This window comes from Mytilus edulis, chromosome 2 (assembly GCF_963676685.1).
Source record: "Mytilus edulis chromosome 2, xbMytEdul2.2, whole genome shotgun sequence".
NCBI classification, from domain to species: Eukaryota; Metazoa; Mollusca; class Bivalvia; order Mytilida; family Mytilidae; genus Mytilus; species Mytilus edulis.
The window spans coordinates 69,214,912-69,234,340 of NC_092345.1; the positions used below are offsets into that span (position 1 = coordinate 69,214,912).

At 32.4% G+C, this 19,429-nt stretch overlaps 1 protein-coding gene across 3 annotated transcripts in view; it reads left to right on the plus strand.

Annotated features, from left to right (window-relative positions):
* LOC139512766 (uncharacterized) overlaps positions 1–19,429 on the plus strand; it is a 107,841-nt gene that overhangs the window by 52,993 nt on the left and 35,419 nt on the right. For all 3 annotated transcript variants that reach the window (XM_071300653.1, XM_071300654.1, XM_071300656.1), the window contains 11 exons: positions 120–264; positions 1,913–2,011; positions 2,431–2,553; positions 3,869–4,187; positions 5,750–5,908; positions 6,351–6,438; positions 7,381–7,524; positions 8,276–8,467; positions 9,095–9,192; positions 14,613–14,782; positions 15,930–16,054. In XM_071300653.1, coding sequence (XP_071156754.1) covers positions 120–264; positions 1,913–2,011; positions 2,431–2,553; positions 3,869–4,187; positions 5,750–5,908; positions 6,351–6,438; positions 7,381–7,524; positions 8,276–8,467; positions 9,095–9,192; positions 14,613–14,782; positions 15,930–16,054 — 1,662 coding nt within the window. The remainder of the gene's footprint in view (positions 1–119; positions 265–1,912; positions 2,012–2,430; positions 2,554–3,868; positions 4,188–5,749; positions 5,909–6,350; positions 6,439–7,380; positions 7,525–8,275; positions 8,468–9,094; positions 9,193–14,612; positions 14,783–15,929; positions 16,055–19,429) is intronic.

The window sequence follows — 19,429 nt, forward strand, 5'->3', positions numbered from 1 at the left end:
AGATTAATAAACATGAATAAGATGAGAAATGGAATAAGACACCAATGAGACAAAAACTCAAATAACTCGCCTCTCTTTAATTGCATTTTGTAATATGTATACTTTCTTTTTTTTTATAGAGGCAGATATGAACTTCTTGATGTCTATGGCCTTAGACAAGATAGCTTTCTTACCTTTTGGATATCTTATTGACCAATGGAGATGGAGTGTGTTTAGTGGAGAGACAACTCCTGATGATTACAACCAGAAATGGTGGGATCTTAGGTGAGTTACCTTCCCTATATCTTAGCTTCGGCTTCTTGATAACTGATAAGGAGGCTGAGCATATTGTAACAGCACTTTCGACATATTCCAATGGCTTGCATACTTGTTAAGATTATGAATTTTGTAATTTTTTAGCTCACCTGGCCCGCTTTTCTCATCACTTTGCGTCCGTTGTCTGTCGTCGTCGTTGTCTGTCGTCGTCGTTGTCTGTTAACTTTTACAAGAATCTTCTCCTCTGAAACTACTGGGTCAAATTTATTCAAACTTGGCCACAATCATCATTGGGGTATCTAATTTCAAAAATGTTTCCGCTGACCCGGCCAACTAACCAAGATGGCCGCCATGGCTAAAAATAGAACATAAAAATGTAAAAATGTAAAATGTAGATTTTGGCTTATATCTCTGAAACCAAAGCATTTAGAGCAAATCTGACCTAAGTAAAACTGTTTATCAGGTCAAGATCTATCTGCTCTGAAATTTTCAGATGAATCGGAGAACCTGTTGTTGGGTTGCGGCCACTAAATTGGTAATTTTAAGAAAATTTTGCAGTTTTTGGTTATTATTTTGAATATTATTAAAGATAGAGATAAACTGTAAACATCATAATGTTCAGCGAAGTATGATCTACAAATAAGTTAACATGACCAAAATGGTCAGTTGACCCCTTAAGGAGTAATTGCCCTTTATAGTCATTTTATACCAATTTTTCGTAAATTTTTGTAATCTTTTACAAAAATCTTCTCCTCTGAAACTACTGGGGCAAATTTGATCAAACTTAGCCACAACCATTATTAGGGTATCTAGTTTAAAAAATGTGTGCAGTGACCCGGCCAACCAACCAAGATGACCGTCATGGCTGAAAATAGAACATAGGGGTAAAATGTAGATTTTGGCTTTTAACTTTGAAACTAAAGCATTTAAAGGAAATCTGACAAGCTGTTAAATTGTTTATCAAGTTAATATCTATCTGCCCTGAAATTTTCAGATAAATTGGACAACTGGTTTTTGGGTTGCTGTCCCCAAATTGGAAATTTTTAAAGAAATTTTGCCATTTTTAGTTATTATCTTGAATACTATTATAGATAGAGATAAACTGTAAACAGCAATAATATTTAGCAAAAAAAAAGATCTACAAATTAGTCAACATGACCAAAATGGTCAGTTGACCCCATAAGGAGTTATTGCCCTTTATAGTCAATTTTTAACAATTTTCATTAATTTGGTAAATTTTTGTAAATTTTTACAAAATATTTTCCTCTGTAACGAAAGGGCCAAGTTTATTATAGATAGAGAAAATTGTAAGTAGCAAGAATTTCAGTAAATAAAGATCTACAAACACATCACCTTCACCAAAACACAATTTTGTCATGAATCCATCTGTGTAATTTGTTTAATATGCACATAGACCAAGGTGAGGGACACAGGTTCTTAAGAGCCTCTAGTTTTTTTAATAATAAGATTTTGAATTCATTGAACTTTTGTGAAAATTTTATATGTATACAGCACATATAGTGTTACCCATGCTAAAAACCACTCAGATATTTATTCTTTGCAGAATATTTTAGTAAAGACCAAAAGATATGCATATAAGATTGTTATGCCCAACATAAAAGTAATAAATACAAGGAATATTTCAATTTTATTTTAGATGTAAATTCCAAGGAATATCACCTCCAGTGAAGAGAGGTAAAGATGATTTTGACCCTGGAGCAAAATACCACATTCCTGCCAATGTTCCATACATCAGGTCAGACTATATAATGTGAATTAGGCAATAAAGGCTAGAAATGAGATTCTCAAAATGAGTAGATACTGAAAATGCAGAAATTATAGCATGTTTTTATTATTGCTATGCTTTTTAAAGGACCAAAATGTAAGATTAGTTATTAAAATTTAAAACGTCTTTATTTTTTATACACATGATACCTTCAATTTTAGTATACCGGTAACCCCTTTATGATAGAAGTGAACACTTAAATATAATTTATAATGTGGCATTTGATCCTGCCATCCTCTTATTTTTGAAAACATTGATTGCTATGTTATTACATATTCTATGACCAAGTATTTTTATTTTTAGATATTTTGTAAGTTTTGTGATACAGTTCCAGTTCCATGAGGTTTTATGTGAAGCCTCAGATTTGAACCTTTCTATTCTATTTTTAGATATTTTGTAAGTTTTGTGATACAGTTCCAGTTCCACGAAGCTTTATGTAAGGCTGCTGGGCACAAGGGACCTCTGTATCAGTGTGATATTTACCAGTCCAAGGAAGCTGGCAAACTTTTAGGGTATGTACTCTGTAACTGTGAAAGAGTTGGATTGTATTATAGTTTACTGACATGAACAGGAAAAAAGAATTTGATTTAGTTACAGAAGAAACAAGACAAGATGAAACAACGAGTAACATACCAATAAATATTTGCTTAATGTTATTAGGATATCTTTTACCTCTAAACTTGGTTATATAATGCATTGAAATATAACAGATGTTAGGCAACAAAATAAACTATACACCTGGATAAATAATTGCACACTGAACCATTGAAAACAATGTAAAATGACATGAGTGTAAGATGTGTTTAATTTGGTTTTTACCAAATACTTTTAATCCGTTTATGTTTTAAAACTGTTAGAAATGATAACTTTAACACACATTTTCTGTATCAGATGTTTAGTTTGCTGTAAAAATTACTTTTATAAAATGTCGGTATAAAAGACAAGACAAAGCTTGAATAACTTTTACAGTGCAGCAGTACTAATTCGTCTATCTAGTCTTAATTTTGCCTGAAATGTAAGTTAATAACATAAATTCAATTTTAAACTATCAATGGATTTAAAGTATTTGGTAAAACCCAAATATACACATTCTATAATTATATCATTTTACATTGTTTTCAATGGAAGTGTTGCAATATTTTTTTCCAGGTGTATATTAAAAATGTATTGGTTATCTAAGATTTTCAAATTACAGATTAAATACCTTATATAAATCACTGGTCTCCTAAAATGGCTAAAAACTGAGCAGAAGATGGTCATTTTACATAAAATACATATCCTTATGATAATTAGGTTAAAAGTAGGTTAGCCAGAACAAGACGCATTATGATATGTAATTACTTACTATAGGTACTGTGAACAAAGGAAGCTAATTGCAACAGGTAACATTAGGTCTCTGAAACTACTTCAACAATGACCAAAACCTGTTACACAATAGTTAGCTATAAATGACTCTGACATTAGAAAAAGTGGAACTGTTCCAACAAGAAAACCAGCTGCCTGAATAAGGATAAAATATAAAAGAAATACAAATATGACAGACATAAACCAACCACAGCTGATTTATAGGCTCTCAAGAGAGCTCACCACTGTGCTTCATTTAAGACAGTGATGTACAAGTCTAACATAAGAATCAGCTTGATTCCTTGGATGGGGACAAAGCCCTCAAGAACAAATAACTTTAAGAAAAAGACACTAGGTACTAAGAGTAATCCCAGTTACTGAAAGCTAGTTCAAAACCAATAACAACTATCAAATCAATCATGTTCTCCCAGACTAAATTACTAATCATTACACACTGACAGTAACATTTTTTTGTTTAATCAGGGACATGCTTAGACTTGGATCATCCAAACCCTGGCAAGAAGCCATGGAGCAGATTACTGGACAGAGATCAATGAGTGCCAAGTCTTTGATGAAATACTTTGAGCCTCTAACTAAATGGCTGACTGAACAGAATGCTGATGGTGATGACATTGGCTGGGGAGAAGAATGTCCAGATCCTGTCTCAGTAGAAACAGATGTTAACAAGGCCAAGAAGTGGTTAGAAAACTATGATGCAAAGGCTCAGATTGAGGAGAATAAAGCTACTATTGCTGACTGGAACTATGCTGCTAATATAACTGATGTAAACCAACAAAAACAGGTATTATATACTTTACATTACTGTACATTTTTCTGTGTCAGAGTCTTGAGTATCTGTGACACCATTCTGTCACATTTTCCAAAGTCACAGATTATTTATGACTGTTTACTCATTAATTTGTTTATATTTGGTACCATGTTTATCAGGGTAATCCATTCAGTTCCTGGACACCTGGCTAAGATGTTGATATTCCCTGTGGCACCATCTTACGGTGTTTATATTTCACAGCTCGTTTGCTATGCCCGTGTCTGTTGTGACGTTTTTGATTTTAACCAACACAATCTATGCATTACTGGTAAATTATTAAACCAGGGATATCGTAACCATAAATTACTTAAAACCTTAACTAAATTTTTCCATAGATATAAAGATTTGATTTTGAAGTTTGGTTGTACCTGTAGAAAACTTATTTCAAACAGAATAGCATATCCTCATTTTTACGGAAATGTTGTTAACCGTGCCCAGATATTTGCACAAGGTCATGTTTTTCTCTGACTGTTTATGACGTCTCTACACTAAATCCATTGGATGTTGGATGTGTATGGATTGATAGTTTAGTCTTAGATGCATGATTTTTTTATTAGTTGTTAGTGGCTTTGAACAAGCTTTCAGATAACTGCAAGTACTCTCAGATCTGTTCATTGTGTCTTTTTGTTGTCGGGATGTACAAGTACCAGGCCACGTCCACTTGTATTTTTGTCCATCTGATGAGTTAAGCCTTTTTCAACTGATTTTTATAGTTCGTTCTTATGTTGTACTGTTATACCACTGTCCCAGGTTAGGGGGAGGGTTGGGATCCCGCTAACATGTTTAACCCCGCCACAGTATTTATGTATGTGCCTGTCCCAAGTCAGGAGCCTGTAATTCAGTGGTTGTCGTTTGTTTATATGTTACATATTTGTTTTTCGTTCATTTTTTTATACAAATAAGGCAGTTAGTTTTCTCGTTTGAATTGTTTTACATTGTCATATCGGGGCCTTTTATAGCTGACTATGCGGTATGGGCTTTGCTCATTGTTGAAGGCCGTAGGGTGACCTATAGTTGTTAATGTCTGTGTCATTTTGGTCTCTTGTGGATAGTTGTCTCATTGGCAATCATAACACATCTTCTTTTTTATATATTATCTTTTTACAGATTGATTTCTCATAAATAAATTATTCGTAGCAGCACCAAAGTATGTAGAAGTAGTTTTACCAAAAAATACTGAGTTCATTAATTTTTATGCCCTATTTATGGGCATTATGTTTTCTGGTCTATGTGTCTGTTTGTCCGTCCATTCATTTGTCTGTTTGTCTGTTTTCGTCCTTGGTTCGTTCGTCCGTCCGTCTGTCTCGTTTCAGGTTAAAGTTTTAGTTAAAGTTTTTGGTCGAGGTAATTTTTGATGAAGTTGAAGTCCTATCAACCTCAAACTTAGTAAACAGGTTCCCTATGATATGATCTTTCTAATTTTAATGCCAAATTAGAGATTTTATCCCATTTTCACAGTCCACTGAACATAGAAAATGATAGTGCAATGGGCATCCGTATACTTGGGACACATTCTTGCTTGTTTATGATTTTAGCTTGAAGCAAAAGATGTATTTGCACAGTTCCAGCAGGAGATGGCAAAGGGGGCATCGGAATTTGACTGGAAAACATTCCCAGCTGACATGGAACGTCAGTTCAGTAAGATTTCAGATATTGGAACAAGTGCTTTGTCTGACAAATCAAAACTTAGAGAGGTAAGTTTGAAATTTTCTTTTCCAAATATAAGATGAATTTTGAAGAAAACATTTTAACATTTTGTATTGGAAGAAATGTATATACAGAAGTTTTATTGAGATTTGGATTAAGGAAGTATCAGTTTTTAAGCCAATATATACAGATAAGGGTGAGTTTCCTACTTGATATTCCTAAGTTCGTAAATGTTACATTTTAGAATTACCTTGGAAAAAAAACCAGATTAAAGTTTGCATTGAATGTATTTAATGTAGAATTTCTTTCTTAAAATGATTATCTACAAAGCGAAAGAATATTTCTCCCAAAACTAATATTTGAGATATGACATATGATCTTTCAAAACAGTCCTTTACTTTTATATCTCTAATATTCCTTGAGATATCTGTAAACAGTTTCATTTTTTAATGTAGTATTTTGAAAAAAATATTGAAATATTTGTTTTAGATGAATAAAGCCCAGTCTGACATAGAAGGTATCTATGGCAAAGGAACTGTGTGTATGTCAGAAGATAAATGTCTGTCTTTGGAACCAGGTTGGTACTCATTCACATATAAATCTTGTATAAATAAGAATCAATGTATAGTGGGATTCTTTGTGTAAAATTTTAAAGAAACTAGCACTAAAATGTTATATTCTGCTTGATAGATGATATCTTGTCACTGAATTCTGATTAAAAAATTCCACAGCTTAAGGAGGCTCGAGGGTACAAAAAAATCAGTAAAAATTGAAACATATTCTTTTTCATTATAAATTTTATTTATAACACTGTTATTTGTTACTTTATGATATGGTACAAAAATCAACCAAAAAAATCAATTTGTTTTGGCCCCAGATGATTTTTAAAATGTTTATATCATTGAAAAAGCTCGGTGACCTATATCATTATTATTTTATTCAAATAAACTGTACTTAAACTAAACTATTGTAAAATTTAAGCAATTTCTGTAATTTATAATTTTTTTATTTAGATATTTCTTTTTTTTATCCCATTAGTCCAACAGAAAAAACGTACCTTAATAAAAATGCATGCTTCTTTCAAAGACAGATTGTGAGCTTAAATTTACGGTGACCCCATATTTTTATTTTATTTTTCCATTTAGTATAGGATAAAGTTTACTTATAGAAAAAATAGGGAAATCCTATGTTTAAAACAAAAATTGATTTATACCCGTGAGCCCCCTTAAAGCCAGTCTGCTTTGTCAATTGATTTAGAAGTGGAAAAGTTGTCATTTGATCATGGAGTCAAGGGCTATGGGAAAAAGGAGCAGATAAACAGGTAATTCTAGTTTAGGGATCACAAGGAGGTGTTCTGCTTTGTTTTGGAGTTATCCTTGATGTTTGAGTTGCTCTATTTAGACAGCTTGTACAATGTGAAACATGAGTGTATTATAAAAAAGTTTAGTATGTGGATAAGTATTTTAAAATAATTTCATCTGTATTCTTAATCAAATTCATTGTTAATTTCTGATTCCAGATTTATTAGAATTGATAGCTACATCAAGGAATTATACAGAGCTTCTGACAGCCTGGAAAGGATGGAGGGATAATACAGGAAAGAAAATGAAGTCAGATTATGCCAGATTTGTACAACTCAGTAATGAGGGGGTCAGAGAACTAGGTAAATTTATTATACATTGAGAATTGAAAAACATAGGATAAACAAATACACATTTTAAAAAATAATGCAGTTTTTCTAGCTCAGCTTATGAAGGATGATAATATATTTATTCTGAATGAAATGATTTTAACTTTATGTTTTTCTGTCTATGTATCTGTTTGTCCGTCCGTCCGTTTCTTTGTCCATTTGTTAAGTTAAAGATTTTAATCAAGGTACTATTTGATCATTTTGATGAAGTTGAAGTCAAATCAACTTGAAACTTAGTAATGCCAAATTAGAGTATTAGAGTCTTGACCCCAATTTCATGGTCCACTGAACATAGAAAATGATAGTGCAAGTGGGGCATCCGTGTACTATTGACACATTCTTGTTTACTAGTAATTCATAGGAGTTGCAACAAAGAAAGGGTTACATTTGTATACCCCCTGTCTGTCTTTTGTCCACCTGTACATAATGCTTTTTTGTTGTGTTTTTTTTTTCTCAATCAGCAACTACGGGATATAACTTCTTGATATATGGCTTTTAGTTTCATCAGTTTACGCCATACTGTGTGACCCGTTCAACTTCAGTTCCTTCAATTGTTAATTGATAAACTGAACGGCTTTAAACAGGCATTCAAACAATACTGATGTAGATTAAGAACATCTATGTAAATATAAGAGGAGCATAAAATCCCCAAGAACATTTTTAAGAAGTTGCCAGTTATATTTCAGCAAATACATTTGATGGTAATATTAATTAATTGCAACAGGATATGAAGACACAGGTGATTACTGGAGATCTTGGTATGAATCTCCTACATTCCAAGAAGATTTAAAGGACCTGTTAGAGGAGTTACGTCCCTTGTATGAACAGTTACATGGATATGTAAGAGGTAGACTGATGGAACAATATGGAGCAGAACATTTCTCTGAGTCAGGACATATCCCTGCACATTTGTTAGGTTAGTGATGTATAAATATATAGATTAGTTTGTTCAGTTAACCAGTTTATCCTTGCTATATTAATGTATGTTTGTTAATTCAGAAATTAAGGAAAAAAAATTACGAGCTACTATTTGAAATTGTTTTGTAGATAATTTCAAGCATTTTCTTCATTCTTTATATTTAAAATTAAAAATATTAAAAAAAAGATGACTTTCTCTTGGTAAAAGAAATTTCACTATGTAATAGTCCATTTGCCAATTACCGATTTGATTCTGTTATTACACACTTTTTAAACAAATTACCTCCCTTTGTAACTTGTAGACTGGTTCTATACTGGACAAAATTGGCTATTGCCAATGCAAAGCATGATGAATTGAAAGTGATGTATCGGCGGTTTAACTAACTTTTCATGGAAAATAATTTCTGATGTCAAAAGTATTAACTACAAATTAATGTAATTGAAAAATTTGAAAACCTTAAAGATTACTCACATTACACACAGATAAATTTGCTCTTTCTGCTAGCTCTCCATTGTAAATAAAAATGAATGTCCCTCATAAGGGAGACAACTTAAATAGGGATCTCTAAATAATAGGGACTTAATATTATCATAAGAATAAATATACATTGGATTATTATTTCAGGCAATATGTGGGCCCAAGAATGGAATAATATTTATGATATCGTTATGCCATACAAAGGAAAAGTTAGTGTGGACATCACTCCACAACTCAGGGCTCAGGTAGGATGTTGTATAGAGGCTAACAGTTACACTATTTTGTATCAAAAGAGAAAAACAAGCAAAACCATTCATTAGAAGGAAATAGATTTAAGGTGGTACCTAACACTTTTTCTTAAATTAATTTGTCTGGTTTAATTTTCATAAAATTTTGACAAAATATTTACTTTGACCCTTTGACAAAAATATAAAAATTTCAAAAAATTTGAACCAACCATTTTATCAGGATAATTACAATGGTTATATAGCAGTTTGACAAACATTAATTTTTATCATTGAGAAGCTTAATATTCCCTTAACAACATAACGTAATTCAAACATTTAGCTGATTTTACACAGTTATCTCCCTGTAGTGTTAGGTTCCCCCTTAAGGATGTTTGCTTGTCATGTTTTGGAATTTTTGTCCGATTTTCGAAATCCTCTGGTTTTATCCATTTCGGAATGCCTTAAAAATTTTTGCCCATGAACCCCCATTTTTCTTTTTATAAATCTTTTACATGTATTATTTTAAGCCATTTGTAAAAGTTTTATAAAATTTTATTTATTTTATAGTAGTTTTTGAGAACTCTAAGTAGTCAATGATGAAGCTATGAAAAATCAAGAGAGAACATTTTCCCGCCAAAATTCTAATGGCTTATATCTCGAAAACAAGCACATTGACCTTTATATTTTTTTTGCTTTTTTTATTCCTCAATTAACCCCCTATCAATATATACTAGTTTTATGGAAAGCTATTTATTTTGAAACTGAGCAGTGAACTTCCTTAAAAACAAAAAAAACATGTTACATTGTCCATAATAAGTGCATTTTACACCTGATACTTACATTAGGTATATTTCATTTACTTAATGCATCACTTGTGTCAATGGTGTTTTTATACCCCATTTATAGGCATTATGCTTTCTGGTCTGTGCTTCCGTTTGTCAGTCCATTTGTTCATTCGTTCGTTTGTTCGTCCATTCGTTTGTCCGCTTCAGATTAAAGTTATTGGTAGAGGTAGTTTTTGATGAAGTTGAAGTCCAATCAAATTAGAGATTTTACCCCATTTTCACAGTCCACGAACATAGAAAATGATAGTGCGGATGGGGCATCCATGTACTATGGACCCATTCTTGTTTTTATACATATGTTAGGCCTTATGGATGTAAACCAGAAACTTGATGCACTCAAATTTTTGTCATATTGGTTAACAGAGAGGGGCTCTTTTGCTACCATAAAAGCTTGAGTAAAGCCTTGAACTGTGTTTCATTCTTGGCTTAGAAAAATGCTGCATTTAGAATTACTTGTACAGTCTCTTGAATGTGGTTAAGAGGTGGGGAATGACATAATGGATAAAATGATTAAAGGGAAAATTCACAAATTTTTACTTATGGTTTAAATATCTTCATTATGACATAATTTATATATATTCTCAAAATTTTATCGCTATATGTGCAGTAATAAAGGAGAAATTCAATAATTAATGAAAAAATATTAACTACTTCCTGTAGGTCGTGACGTTTTCTCCTGGTTTTTGCATGCCAGGATTTAAAATACAATAATTAAACGTCTTGGTTTTTAATCATATTTTACCTTTATCGTAAGTGTGCCAATGACTAATGCTATATCTAATAACCATCCGATAATAAGAAAATAAATCGCACAGACGTGCAGTTGTACACATTCATGAGAAAAATGTAAATTTACCGTATATATTTCGATTTATTTTTGTAGACAGCACAAGAAATCATCATAATTATTTTTTTTGCTTAGATATATACTTTTTGAGACTGATTAAGTGATTAATTGAAGTATATAACTGAAACTGTTATATTAAGACAATACATAGGTTAACGCTTATTGACCTTTTACTATCTAGACTATGACTTGATTTATGCAATGTGTGTATTATTCTCCGACAATACTTGTGAAGGACCTGTATAAAAGTGAAATGTTATTTGCAGAATTAGCTTAGCCTCTAGGGAACACCGCGCCAGGTGCGACTGTCTATTCGTACCAGTGGGTTATAAGACAGGCGGTCAAGTTTAATACACAAATTTAAAATACATTTTCAAGGTGTTGACAAATACAAGTAAATCGCCGTGGAATTATTAAATTATATTTGGTGCTGTTATTTTATTTGAATTCAAAGAAGTTACTTAACTAACAAATGAACCGATTAAAGTCTGGAAACTAATATAAGTTGTCGAAATGAAATGATATGCACTCTTATCATTTATTTATATTTTTTAAAAAGGCAAAATAAAACTAGTTTTACAAAAGCATTTTATTTGTCCTAAATAGGCCAAAAATTTACGGGAACACTTAAATTTAGACATTTGACAGTCATGACCAAATTAAATGTGTTCCTGTATTACATTTTTACTTCTAGCGTTTGGCATGAGATTTTAGCTGATACCACTATAACACATAGTCTCAGATTCTAGTGAGGTTGGAAGGGTTAATCTTATGAAAAATAATATAGATATCTGATATCATTTGGATAATGGAAGAAGCTATACTATAAAAACAAATGAATTTATTACCAATACACTCGAGATCAAAGGTTGTTAATTTTGCTGATCCAGTTAATTTTTACTCACATATTTTTTATGCCCCACCTACGATAGTAGAGGGGCATTATGTTTTCTGGTCTGTGCGTCCGTTCGTCCGTCCGTTCATCCGTCCGTTCGTTCGTTCGTTCGTTCGTCCGTCTGTCCCGCTTCAGGTTAAAGTTTTTGGTCGAGGTAGTTTTTGATGAAGTTGAAGTCCAATCGACTTCAAACTTGGTACACATGTTCCCTATGATATGATCTTTCTAATTAGAGATTTAACCCCAATTTCACGGTCCACTGAACATAGAAAATGATAGTGCGAGTGGGGCATTCGTGTACTGAGGACACATTCTTGTTCTATTTTGATTTGAGCGTGCTTGTTTTTACATGACAGTTTTTATGCCCCACCTACGATAGTAGAGGGGCATTATGTTTTCTGGTCTGTGCGTCCGTTCGTCCGTTCGTCTGTACGTCTGTCTGTCTGTCTGTCTGTCCGTTCGTCCGTCTGTCCCGCTCCAGGTTGAAGTTTTTGGTCAAGGTAGTTTTTGATGAAGTTGAAGTCCAATCGACTTCAAACTTAGTACACATGTTCCCTATGATATGATCTTTCTAATTTTAATGCCAAATTAGAGTTTTTACCCCAATTTCACGGTCAACTAAACATGGAAAATGATAGTGCGAGTGGGGCATTCGTGTACTGAGGACACATTCTTGTTTTTAAAATTCTCTTATCTCGTTAGACGAAAGTAAACCTGCACAGTATATTCTGCATTTGCATAGTCCGAAGTTTCCTAATTGATATTCTTATTTCACATGTAAAATAAATGAACAATTATAAAAAACGGCATTCATTTTGAAATATAGCACTGTTTTCTAGATTGAAAATGAAGTCACATATGTGAGGGTATAAACGGGACAAACTGATTAGAAATAACTGGACCAACAACTATATATAAAACGGAAGAATAGGTGCTGAAATATAAATAAAAGTAAAATTTAATTTAGATAACATGGAGATTCGGTCTTTACCTATTCTAATAACCACTCTTAAATTTTGTAAGATTTTGTACACAGGCTGTATATCATGGACAGCTTTATATTGGTATGGTATACATTTTATAAGTTTTACCTGTACACACCTGGTTCACTCGCAAACACGCATGTGATTTATTGACCTTGTTCATTGTGTATTAAATTAAACACGCCTACCAGGAAGTCGACTGTTAGAATACCCGAATATGTCATTTTTACAATACCCCGGTAATTAGGGCCCAACCTTTAGGCGGGTCACCCTATAGTGATCAGTCTGTCCGTCCGTCCCTCCATCCATCTGTCCGTGCGTCCATCCATCTGTCTGTCTGTCCGTCCGTAACACTTTAACTTTGTGTCCGCTCTATATCTAGAGAACCATTATGATTTCATACTTTATACTTTACATGTTTATTAACCATCACCAGAGGGTGTGTCATGATGTATGTACAACTTCCTAGGTCAAAGGTCAAGATAAAAAAAACTTTGATTTCAGTTGACAACCATGTGTCCTGTGGTGAAGATCGTGTCCGCTCTATATCTTGAGAACCGTTATGATTTCAAAGTTTATACTTGACATGTATATGAACCAACACCAGAGGGTGTGTCATAATTTATGAACGACTGCCTAGGGCAAAGTTCAAGGTCAAAAACTTTGGTTTCAGTTGACAACCCCATGTCCTATGGTAAAGATTGTGTCCCCTCTATATCTTGAGAATCGTTATCATTTCAAAGTTTATACTTGACATGTATATAAACCAACACCAAAGGGTGTGTCATAATTTATGTGCAACTTCGTAGGTCAAAGGTCAAGGTCAAAAACTTTGGTTTCAGTTGACAACCCCATGTCCTATGGTAAATATCGTGTCCGCTCTATATCTTGAGAACCGTTATCATTTCAAAGTTTATACTTGACATTTTTATAAACCAACACCAAAGGGTGTGTCATAATTTATTTACAACTTCCTAGGTCAAAGGTCAAGGTCAAAAACTTTGATTTCAGTTGACAACCCCATGTCCTATGGTAAAGATACAATTTTTTAATGCATATTATTCACAGCGGGGCCCACAGAGATGGCTCCCATCTCAATGATATCTAGTAACCGGTATTAAGTCATGCTGATTACAAGAAGACAAGTTTTGAACGTTGGTCAAGTTAGATCAAAACCCACAATAATCTAAAAATATGCGTTATAAAAAAGCATTTAAAAAAACTTTTTACAACAAAGATAAATCTCAGTGTATAATTCCTCCACAATAAGTATCTAGGGTTTTTTCTCTCACTTTATTGTGACTACTTTTACATCATCATAGCATAATTCCTATATAATACTTGAAACTGTATCTCTGTGCCAAAAATGTAGTGATGAGCTAAAACCTAAATTTAGTGACGAGCTAAAACCAATGAAATTGAGAATGGAAATGAGGAATGTACAATTTTAAGTCATTTACAGCTTTTCAACTTGACTTTACCATTATTCGCTGAATATTTAACCCTCTAAAAAAATTAAGATTACTTATATTCTTATCAACCTTAGTGAAGCATTACTTGATTTGATGATTTTGGAAACTGTATGTAGACTTCTTCCATTACTTGGTCGGGTAGAACATCCATCAGCTTGACAATTCATTTTAACACTGATTTAACGGACATGTCATGCTGGATACTAGGACTTTGTGGTAATTAGATATCCGTGGTCATTAGTTTTCAAGATGGCGTCTTCCCGGGAATTGAGAGTCGATTTTATCACTTATCTAGATGAATAAACCTTTAATATTTTGGGAATATGCTTATTTATTTAGGATGAACATAATATCAAATTTTATTTTTTTTGCAAATTTTCCCTTTAACTATTGTAGAATTATACAGTTGAAAGAATGTTTAGAACAGCAGAAGAATTCTTCAAATCCTTAAACCTAACAGCAATGCCAGATTTATTCTGGAAGAACTCTGTGTTGAAGAAACCAAAAGATAGAGAAATTGTCTGTCATGCCTCGGCTTGGGATTTCTATGACCAAAAAGATTTCAGGTATTAAGTATGCAATTATTAGTCCCCTACCAACAAAGTTGAAGGGGTCTTTAGGTTTGCACTCTGTCTGTCTGTCTGCCCATCCTTCAGTCTGGCAAATTAGTTTTCCACATTTTTTTTCTTCGTGCTTGAAGATATTAGTTGATATTTGGTTTATTGTTTTATCATGACATGTTACAGATCAAGCTCAATTTTTTATCTGTTCTGATAATTTTGTGCAGAGTTATGGTCCTTGCACTTAAAAAACTCACTCAAATAATAAGGTTTTTTTCCCCCTTAATGCTTGAAGAGATTGATTTGAAAATTGGTATATAATTTTATCATGACAAGTTCTTATTTTGTTCTGGTCTGATGATTTTTAGCAGAATTATGGTCCTTAAATTTCACTTAAAAAATCAGTTTTCCATACTTTTTTTTGTCATGCTTGAAGGTATTGACTTAATATTTATATATAGTTTACACCATGACAACTTATAAATCAAGTTAGAATTTTGTTCCAATACAATGAATTTTTAACTGGTAGGGGACTATGTATTGCCCTGCAATACTCACAAAATGTTTGTTTTACTTCTATTTATATTTAACTATTATTTCCCCATCTACTGTAGCCAACAAGGCGTTGAATTATTTGGCAAAAAAGTTATAAAAAAACATGAATTATTAATGTTCACCTATTACAGTCAACTATTATATTATATCAGTAATTATGATTTTATTAAATAAGATATATGTGAAAAGGGGTTATCAATATCAATCTTATCTGGTTAAGTTTTGGGAACATGGGAAAAAGAAGCTTGGGATTCATTAATGAGTGTGTTGTGTATTAAGCCCATGTGGTTTATTGAGCAGTGTTATTTACATCACTTTACATGGATTGTCTGTATAAAACTATTTGCGTTTGATCATCTCACCTAAAGCCAACATGCCAATTTAAATCATACTCTTGCATTAGTAATATATAGACATTTTTTGTATTGTAGAAGGTCTCATTTATTGACAATTGAATATAAAATATGGCTGCCAGAGGTAATAAAATTACCTGTTTTAAAAATATGTTCTTCTGAAACTTGTTTTGAAAATTTATAAAATTGATAATTAGAAAAACATCTACAAATGATCCATATAGTTTGTGACCCATTTATTTCAGAATTAAGATGTGCACAGATATTACAATGGAACATTTAGTAACTATCCATCATGAGATGGGACATATACAGTACTACCTACAGTATAAAGATTTACCAGTAGTGTACAGAGATGGAGCTAACCCTGGTAAGTAACCATGGCTACATAAATAGGACATGTACAATTTCAAAATAGAGACAACTTGTAGTAAACAGAGATGGGGCCAACCCTGGTAAGCAATCATGGTTACATAATATGATAGCTCAGATAGGTCTGTTTACAACAACTTTCTACATTGAAAACGGTCAGACGACTTATTATAGGAGTTATTGCCTTCGAATGAGTATATTTACCATTTTTTTTTTACATTTTTTCTTATGTATAAGAAAAAGATAGGTAGAAACTCAAAAAACAAAATTAATCAGTAAGACAAGATGTACAATTAACTCAACATTGCTGAAATCGTTAGACGACTCCCAATTGGAGTGTTTGCCCTTTAGGTGTCAGACCACCAATTAAAAATCCCTATCTGTTCAACCAAATTTTGCAATTTTCACAGCTTTCTAAATATTTTACCTTAAGTTTAACTTCAAGGAAACCAGGTATATTCTGAATTGTACATGTATCACCTTCCTACATGCCAATTTTCAACCAATGTTTAAAGTCTTGTAACAAATTTCTGATTTTGAAAAGACAGGTACTACCAAAATAACTCCCGGTTTTCTGGAAATCTTAAATTAGTGTACTATGTAGCGCATTAATCCTGAATTTTTAATGCAAACTCATAGACAAGTGAATTTTGGCTCAAAATGGTCTAAATATATTTCCCTTTCACCAAAAGTTTCATTTCTGCAAATTTGTTGGTTAGTTTAAGTAAACAATGACATCAAAAGCACTATTTTGTGTCAAAGTAGGACTACTTTTACATACGTTCTAAATTGGAGGGAGTAATTGGTGGTCTGACACCTAAAGAGCCAAAAAAGTTGCTCAGAAATCTTTGCTTTGCTTTATTCTTAATCCTTAGTCAATTTGAAGTCAGAAACATCCTATCTGAGCATAATGTGACTTATATTACAAATTTCACAGCTCAATTTAAACTGACTGTAATGTATGACTTTGATAGAAAATACTTGAAAATTTCATTTTGGACTACAGGAACATACACTTTCAATATCAAGATCAGTTTTCTTGATTTTTTTCTTGTTGGTTCTACTTCTTAAAAGACTTTCCACAATTTTTACAATGGGTTAAGTAAAAAATTCAAGGTATTGAAGAGTCAAGGAATATTGACCCCCCTTTTTTATACCTGGTGTAAGTAATTGGACTATTAAATGATCAAAAGTGCAGTCATGGTCATTTAACTGTTTTTATTTATTATCAGTTGATACAACTTAAGGCATAAAACTTTCATTTGAGATAATAAATGGGATTTTTGTGAGTTTTTGCAATGTTTACATCAGGCTATGTTATCTGCCAAAAACATGCTATGACGCAATGATATAAGGGATAGAAATCAAATAATTTCATTAAATCTTGATGACAAGAACTTTTTTTGGTGGTAAAATAACCATGTTTTAAGGGTAATACCACAGAAACAACTTGCTGTGCATTTATAACAATTTGGGACATTTTTTTTATGTGAAAGCATATTGTCAGGGTGGGAAAAGCTAAAAATAGCACAAATTCAGGTCCAAGGCTCTAAATTTGCAATATGTGACTTTTTGCTCCCAAAAAGATTGAAATGTGACTACTATCACTTCATATGATCAGTTAAGTAAAAAAAATCAATTGTTTTCTGAATTTGGGGTTTCACCGCATTTCCCTTAAAGGTGTCAGACCACCAATTAAAAATCCCTATCTGTTCAACCAAATTTTGCAATTTTCACAGCTTTCTAAATATTTTACCTTAAGTTTAACTTCAAGGAAACCAGGTATATCCTGAATTGTACATGTATCACCTTCCTACATGCCAATTTTCAACCAATGTTTAAAGTCTTGTAACAAATTTCTGATTTTGAAAAGACAGGTACTACCAAAATAACTCCCGGTTTTCTGGAAATCTTAAATTAGTGTACTATGTAGCGCATTAATCCTGAATTTTTAATGCAAACTCATAGACAAGTGAATTTTGGCTCAAAATGGTCTAAATATATTTCCCTTTCACCAAAAGTTTCATTTCTGCAAATTTGTTGGTTAGTTTAAGTAAACAATGACATCAAAAGCACTATTTTGTGTCAAAGTAGGACTACTTTTACATACGTTCTAAATTGGAGGGAGTAATTGGTGGTCTGACACCTAAAGAGCCAAAAAAGTTGCTCAGAAATCTTTGCTTTGCTTTATTCTTAATCCTTAGTCAATTTGAAGTCAGAAACATCCTATCTGAGCATAATGTGACTTATATTACAAATTTCACAGCTCAATTTAAACTGACTGTAATGTATGACTTTGATAGAAAATACTTGAAAATTTCATTTTGGACTACAGGAACATACACTTTCAATATCAAGATCAGTTTTGTTGATTTTTTTCTTGTTTGTTCTACTTCTTAAAAGACTTTCCACAATTTTTACAATGGGTTAAGTAAAAAATTCAAGGTATTGAAGAGTCAAGGAATATTGACCCCCCTTTTTTATACCTGGTGTAAGTAATTGGACTATTAAATGATCAAAAGTGCAGTCATGGTCATTTAACTGTTTTTATTTATTATCAGTTGATACAACTTAAGGCATAAAACTTTCATTTGAGATAATAAATGGGATTTTTGTGAGTTTTTGCAGTGTTTACATCAGGCTATGTTATCTGCCAAAAACATGCTATGACGCAATGATATAAGGGATAAAAATCAAATAATTTCATTAAATCTTGATGACAAGAACTTTTTTTGGTGGTAAAATAACCATGTTTTAAGGGTAATACCACAGAAACAACTTGCTGTGCATTTATAACAATTTGGGACATTTTTTTTATGTGAAAGCATATTGTCAGGGTGGGAAAAGCTAAAAATAGCACAAATTCAGGTCCAAGGCTCTAAATTTGCAATATGTGACTTTTTGCTCCCAAAAAGATTGAAATGTGACTACTATCACTTCATATGATCAGTTAAGTAAAAAAAATCAATTGTTTTCTGAATTTGGGGTTTCACCGCATTTCCCTTAAAGGTGTCAGACCACCAATTAAAAATCCCTATCTGTTCAACCAAATTTTGCAATTTTCACAGCTTTCTAAATATTTTACCTTAAGTTTAACTTCAAGGAAACCAGGTATATCCTGAATTGTACATGTATCACCTTCCTACATGCCAATTTTCAACCAATGTTTAAAGTCTTGTAACAAATTTCTGATTTTGAAAAGACAGGTACTACCAAAATAACTCCCGGTTTTCTGGAAATCTTAAATTAGTGTACTATGTAGCGCATTAATCCTGAATTTTTAATGCAAACTCATAGACAAGTGAATTTTGGCTCAAAATGGTCTAAATATATTTCCCTTTCACCAAAAGTTTCATTTCTGCAAATTTGTTGG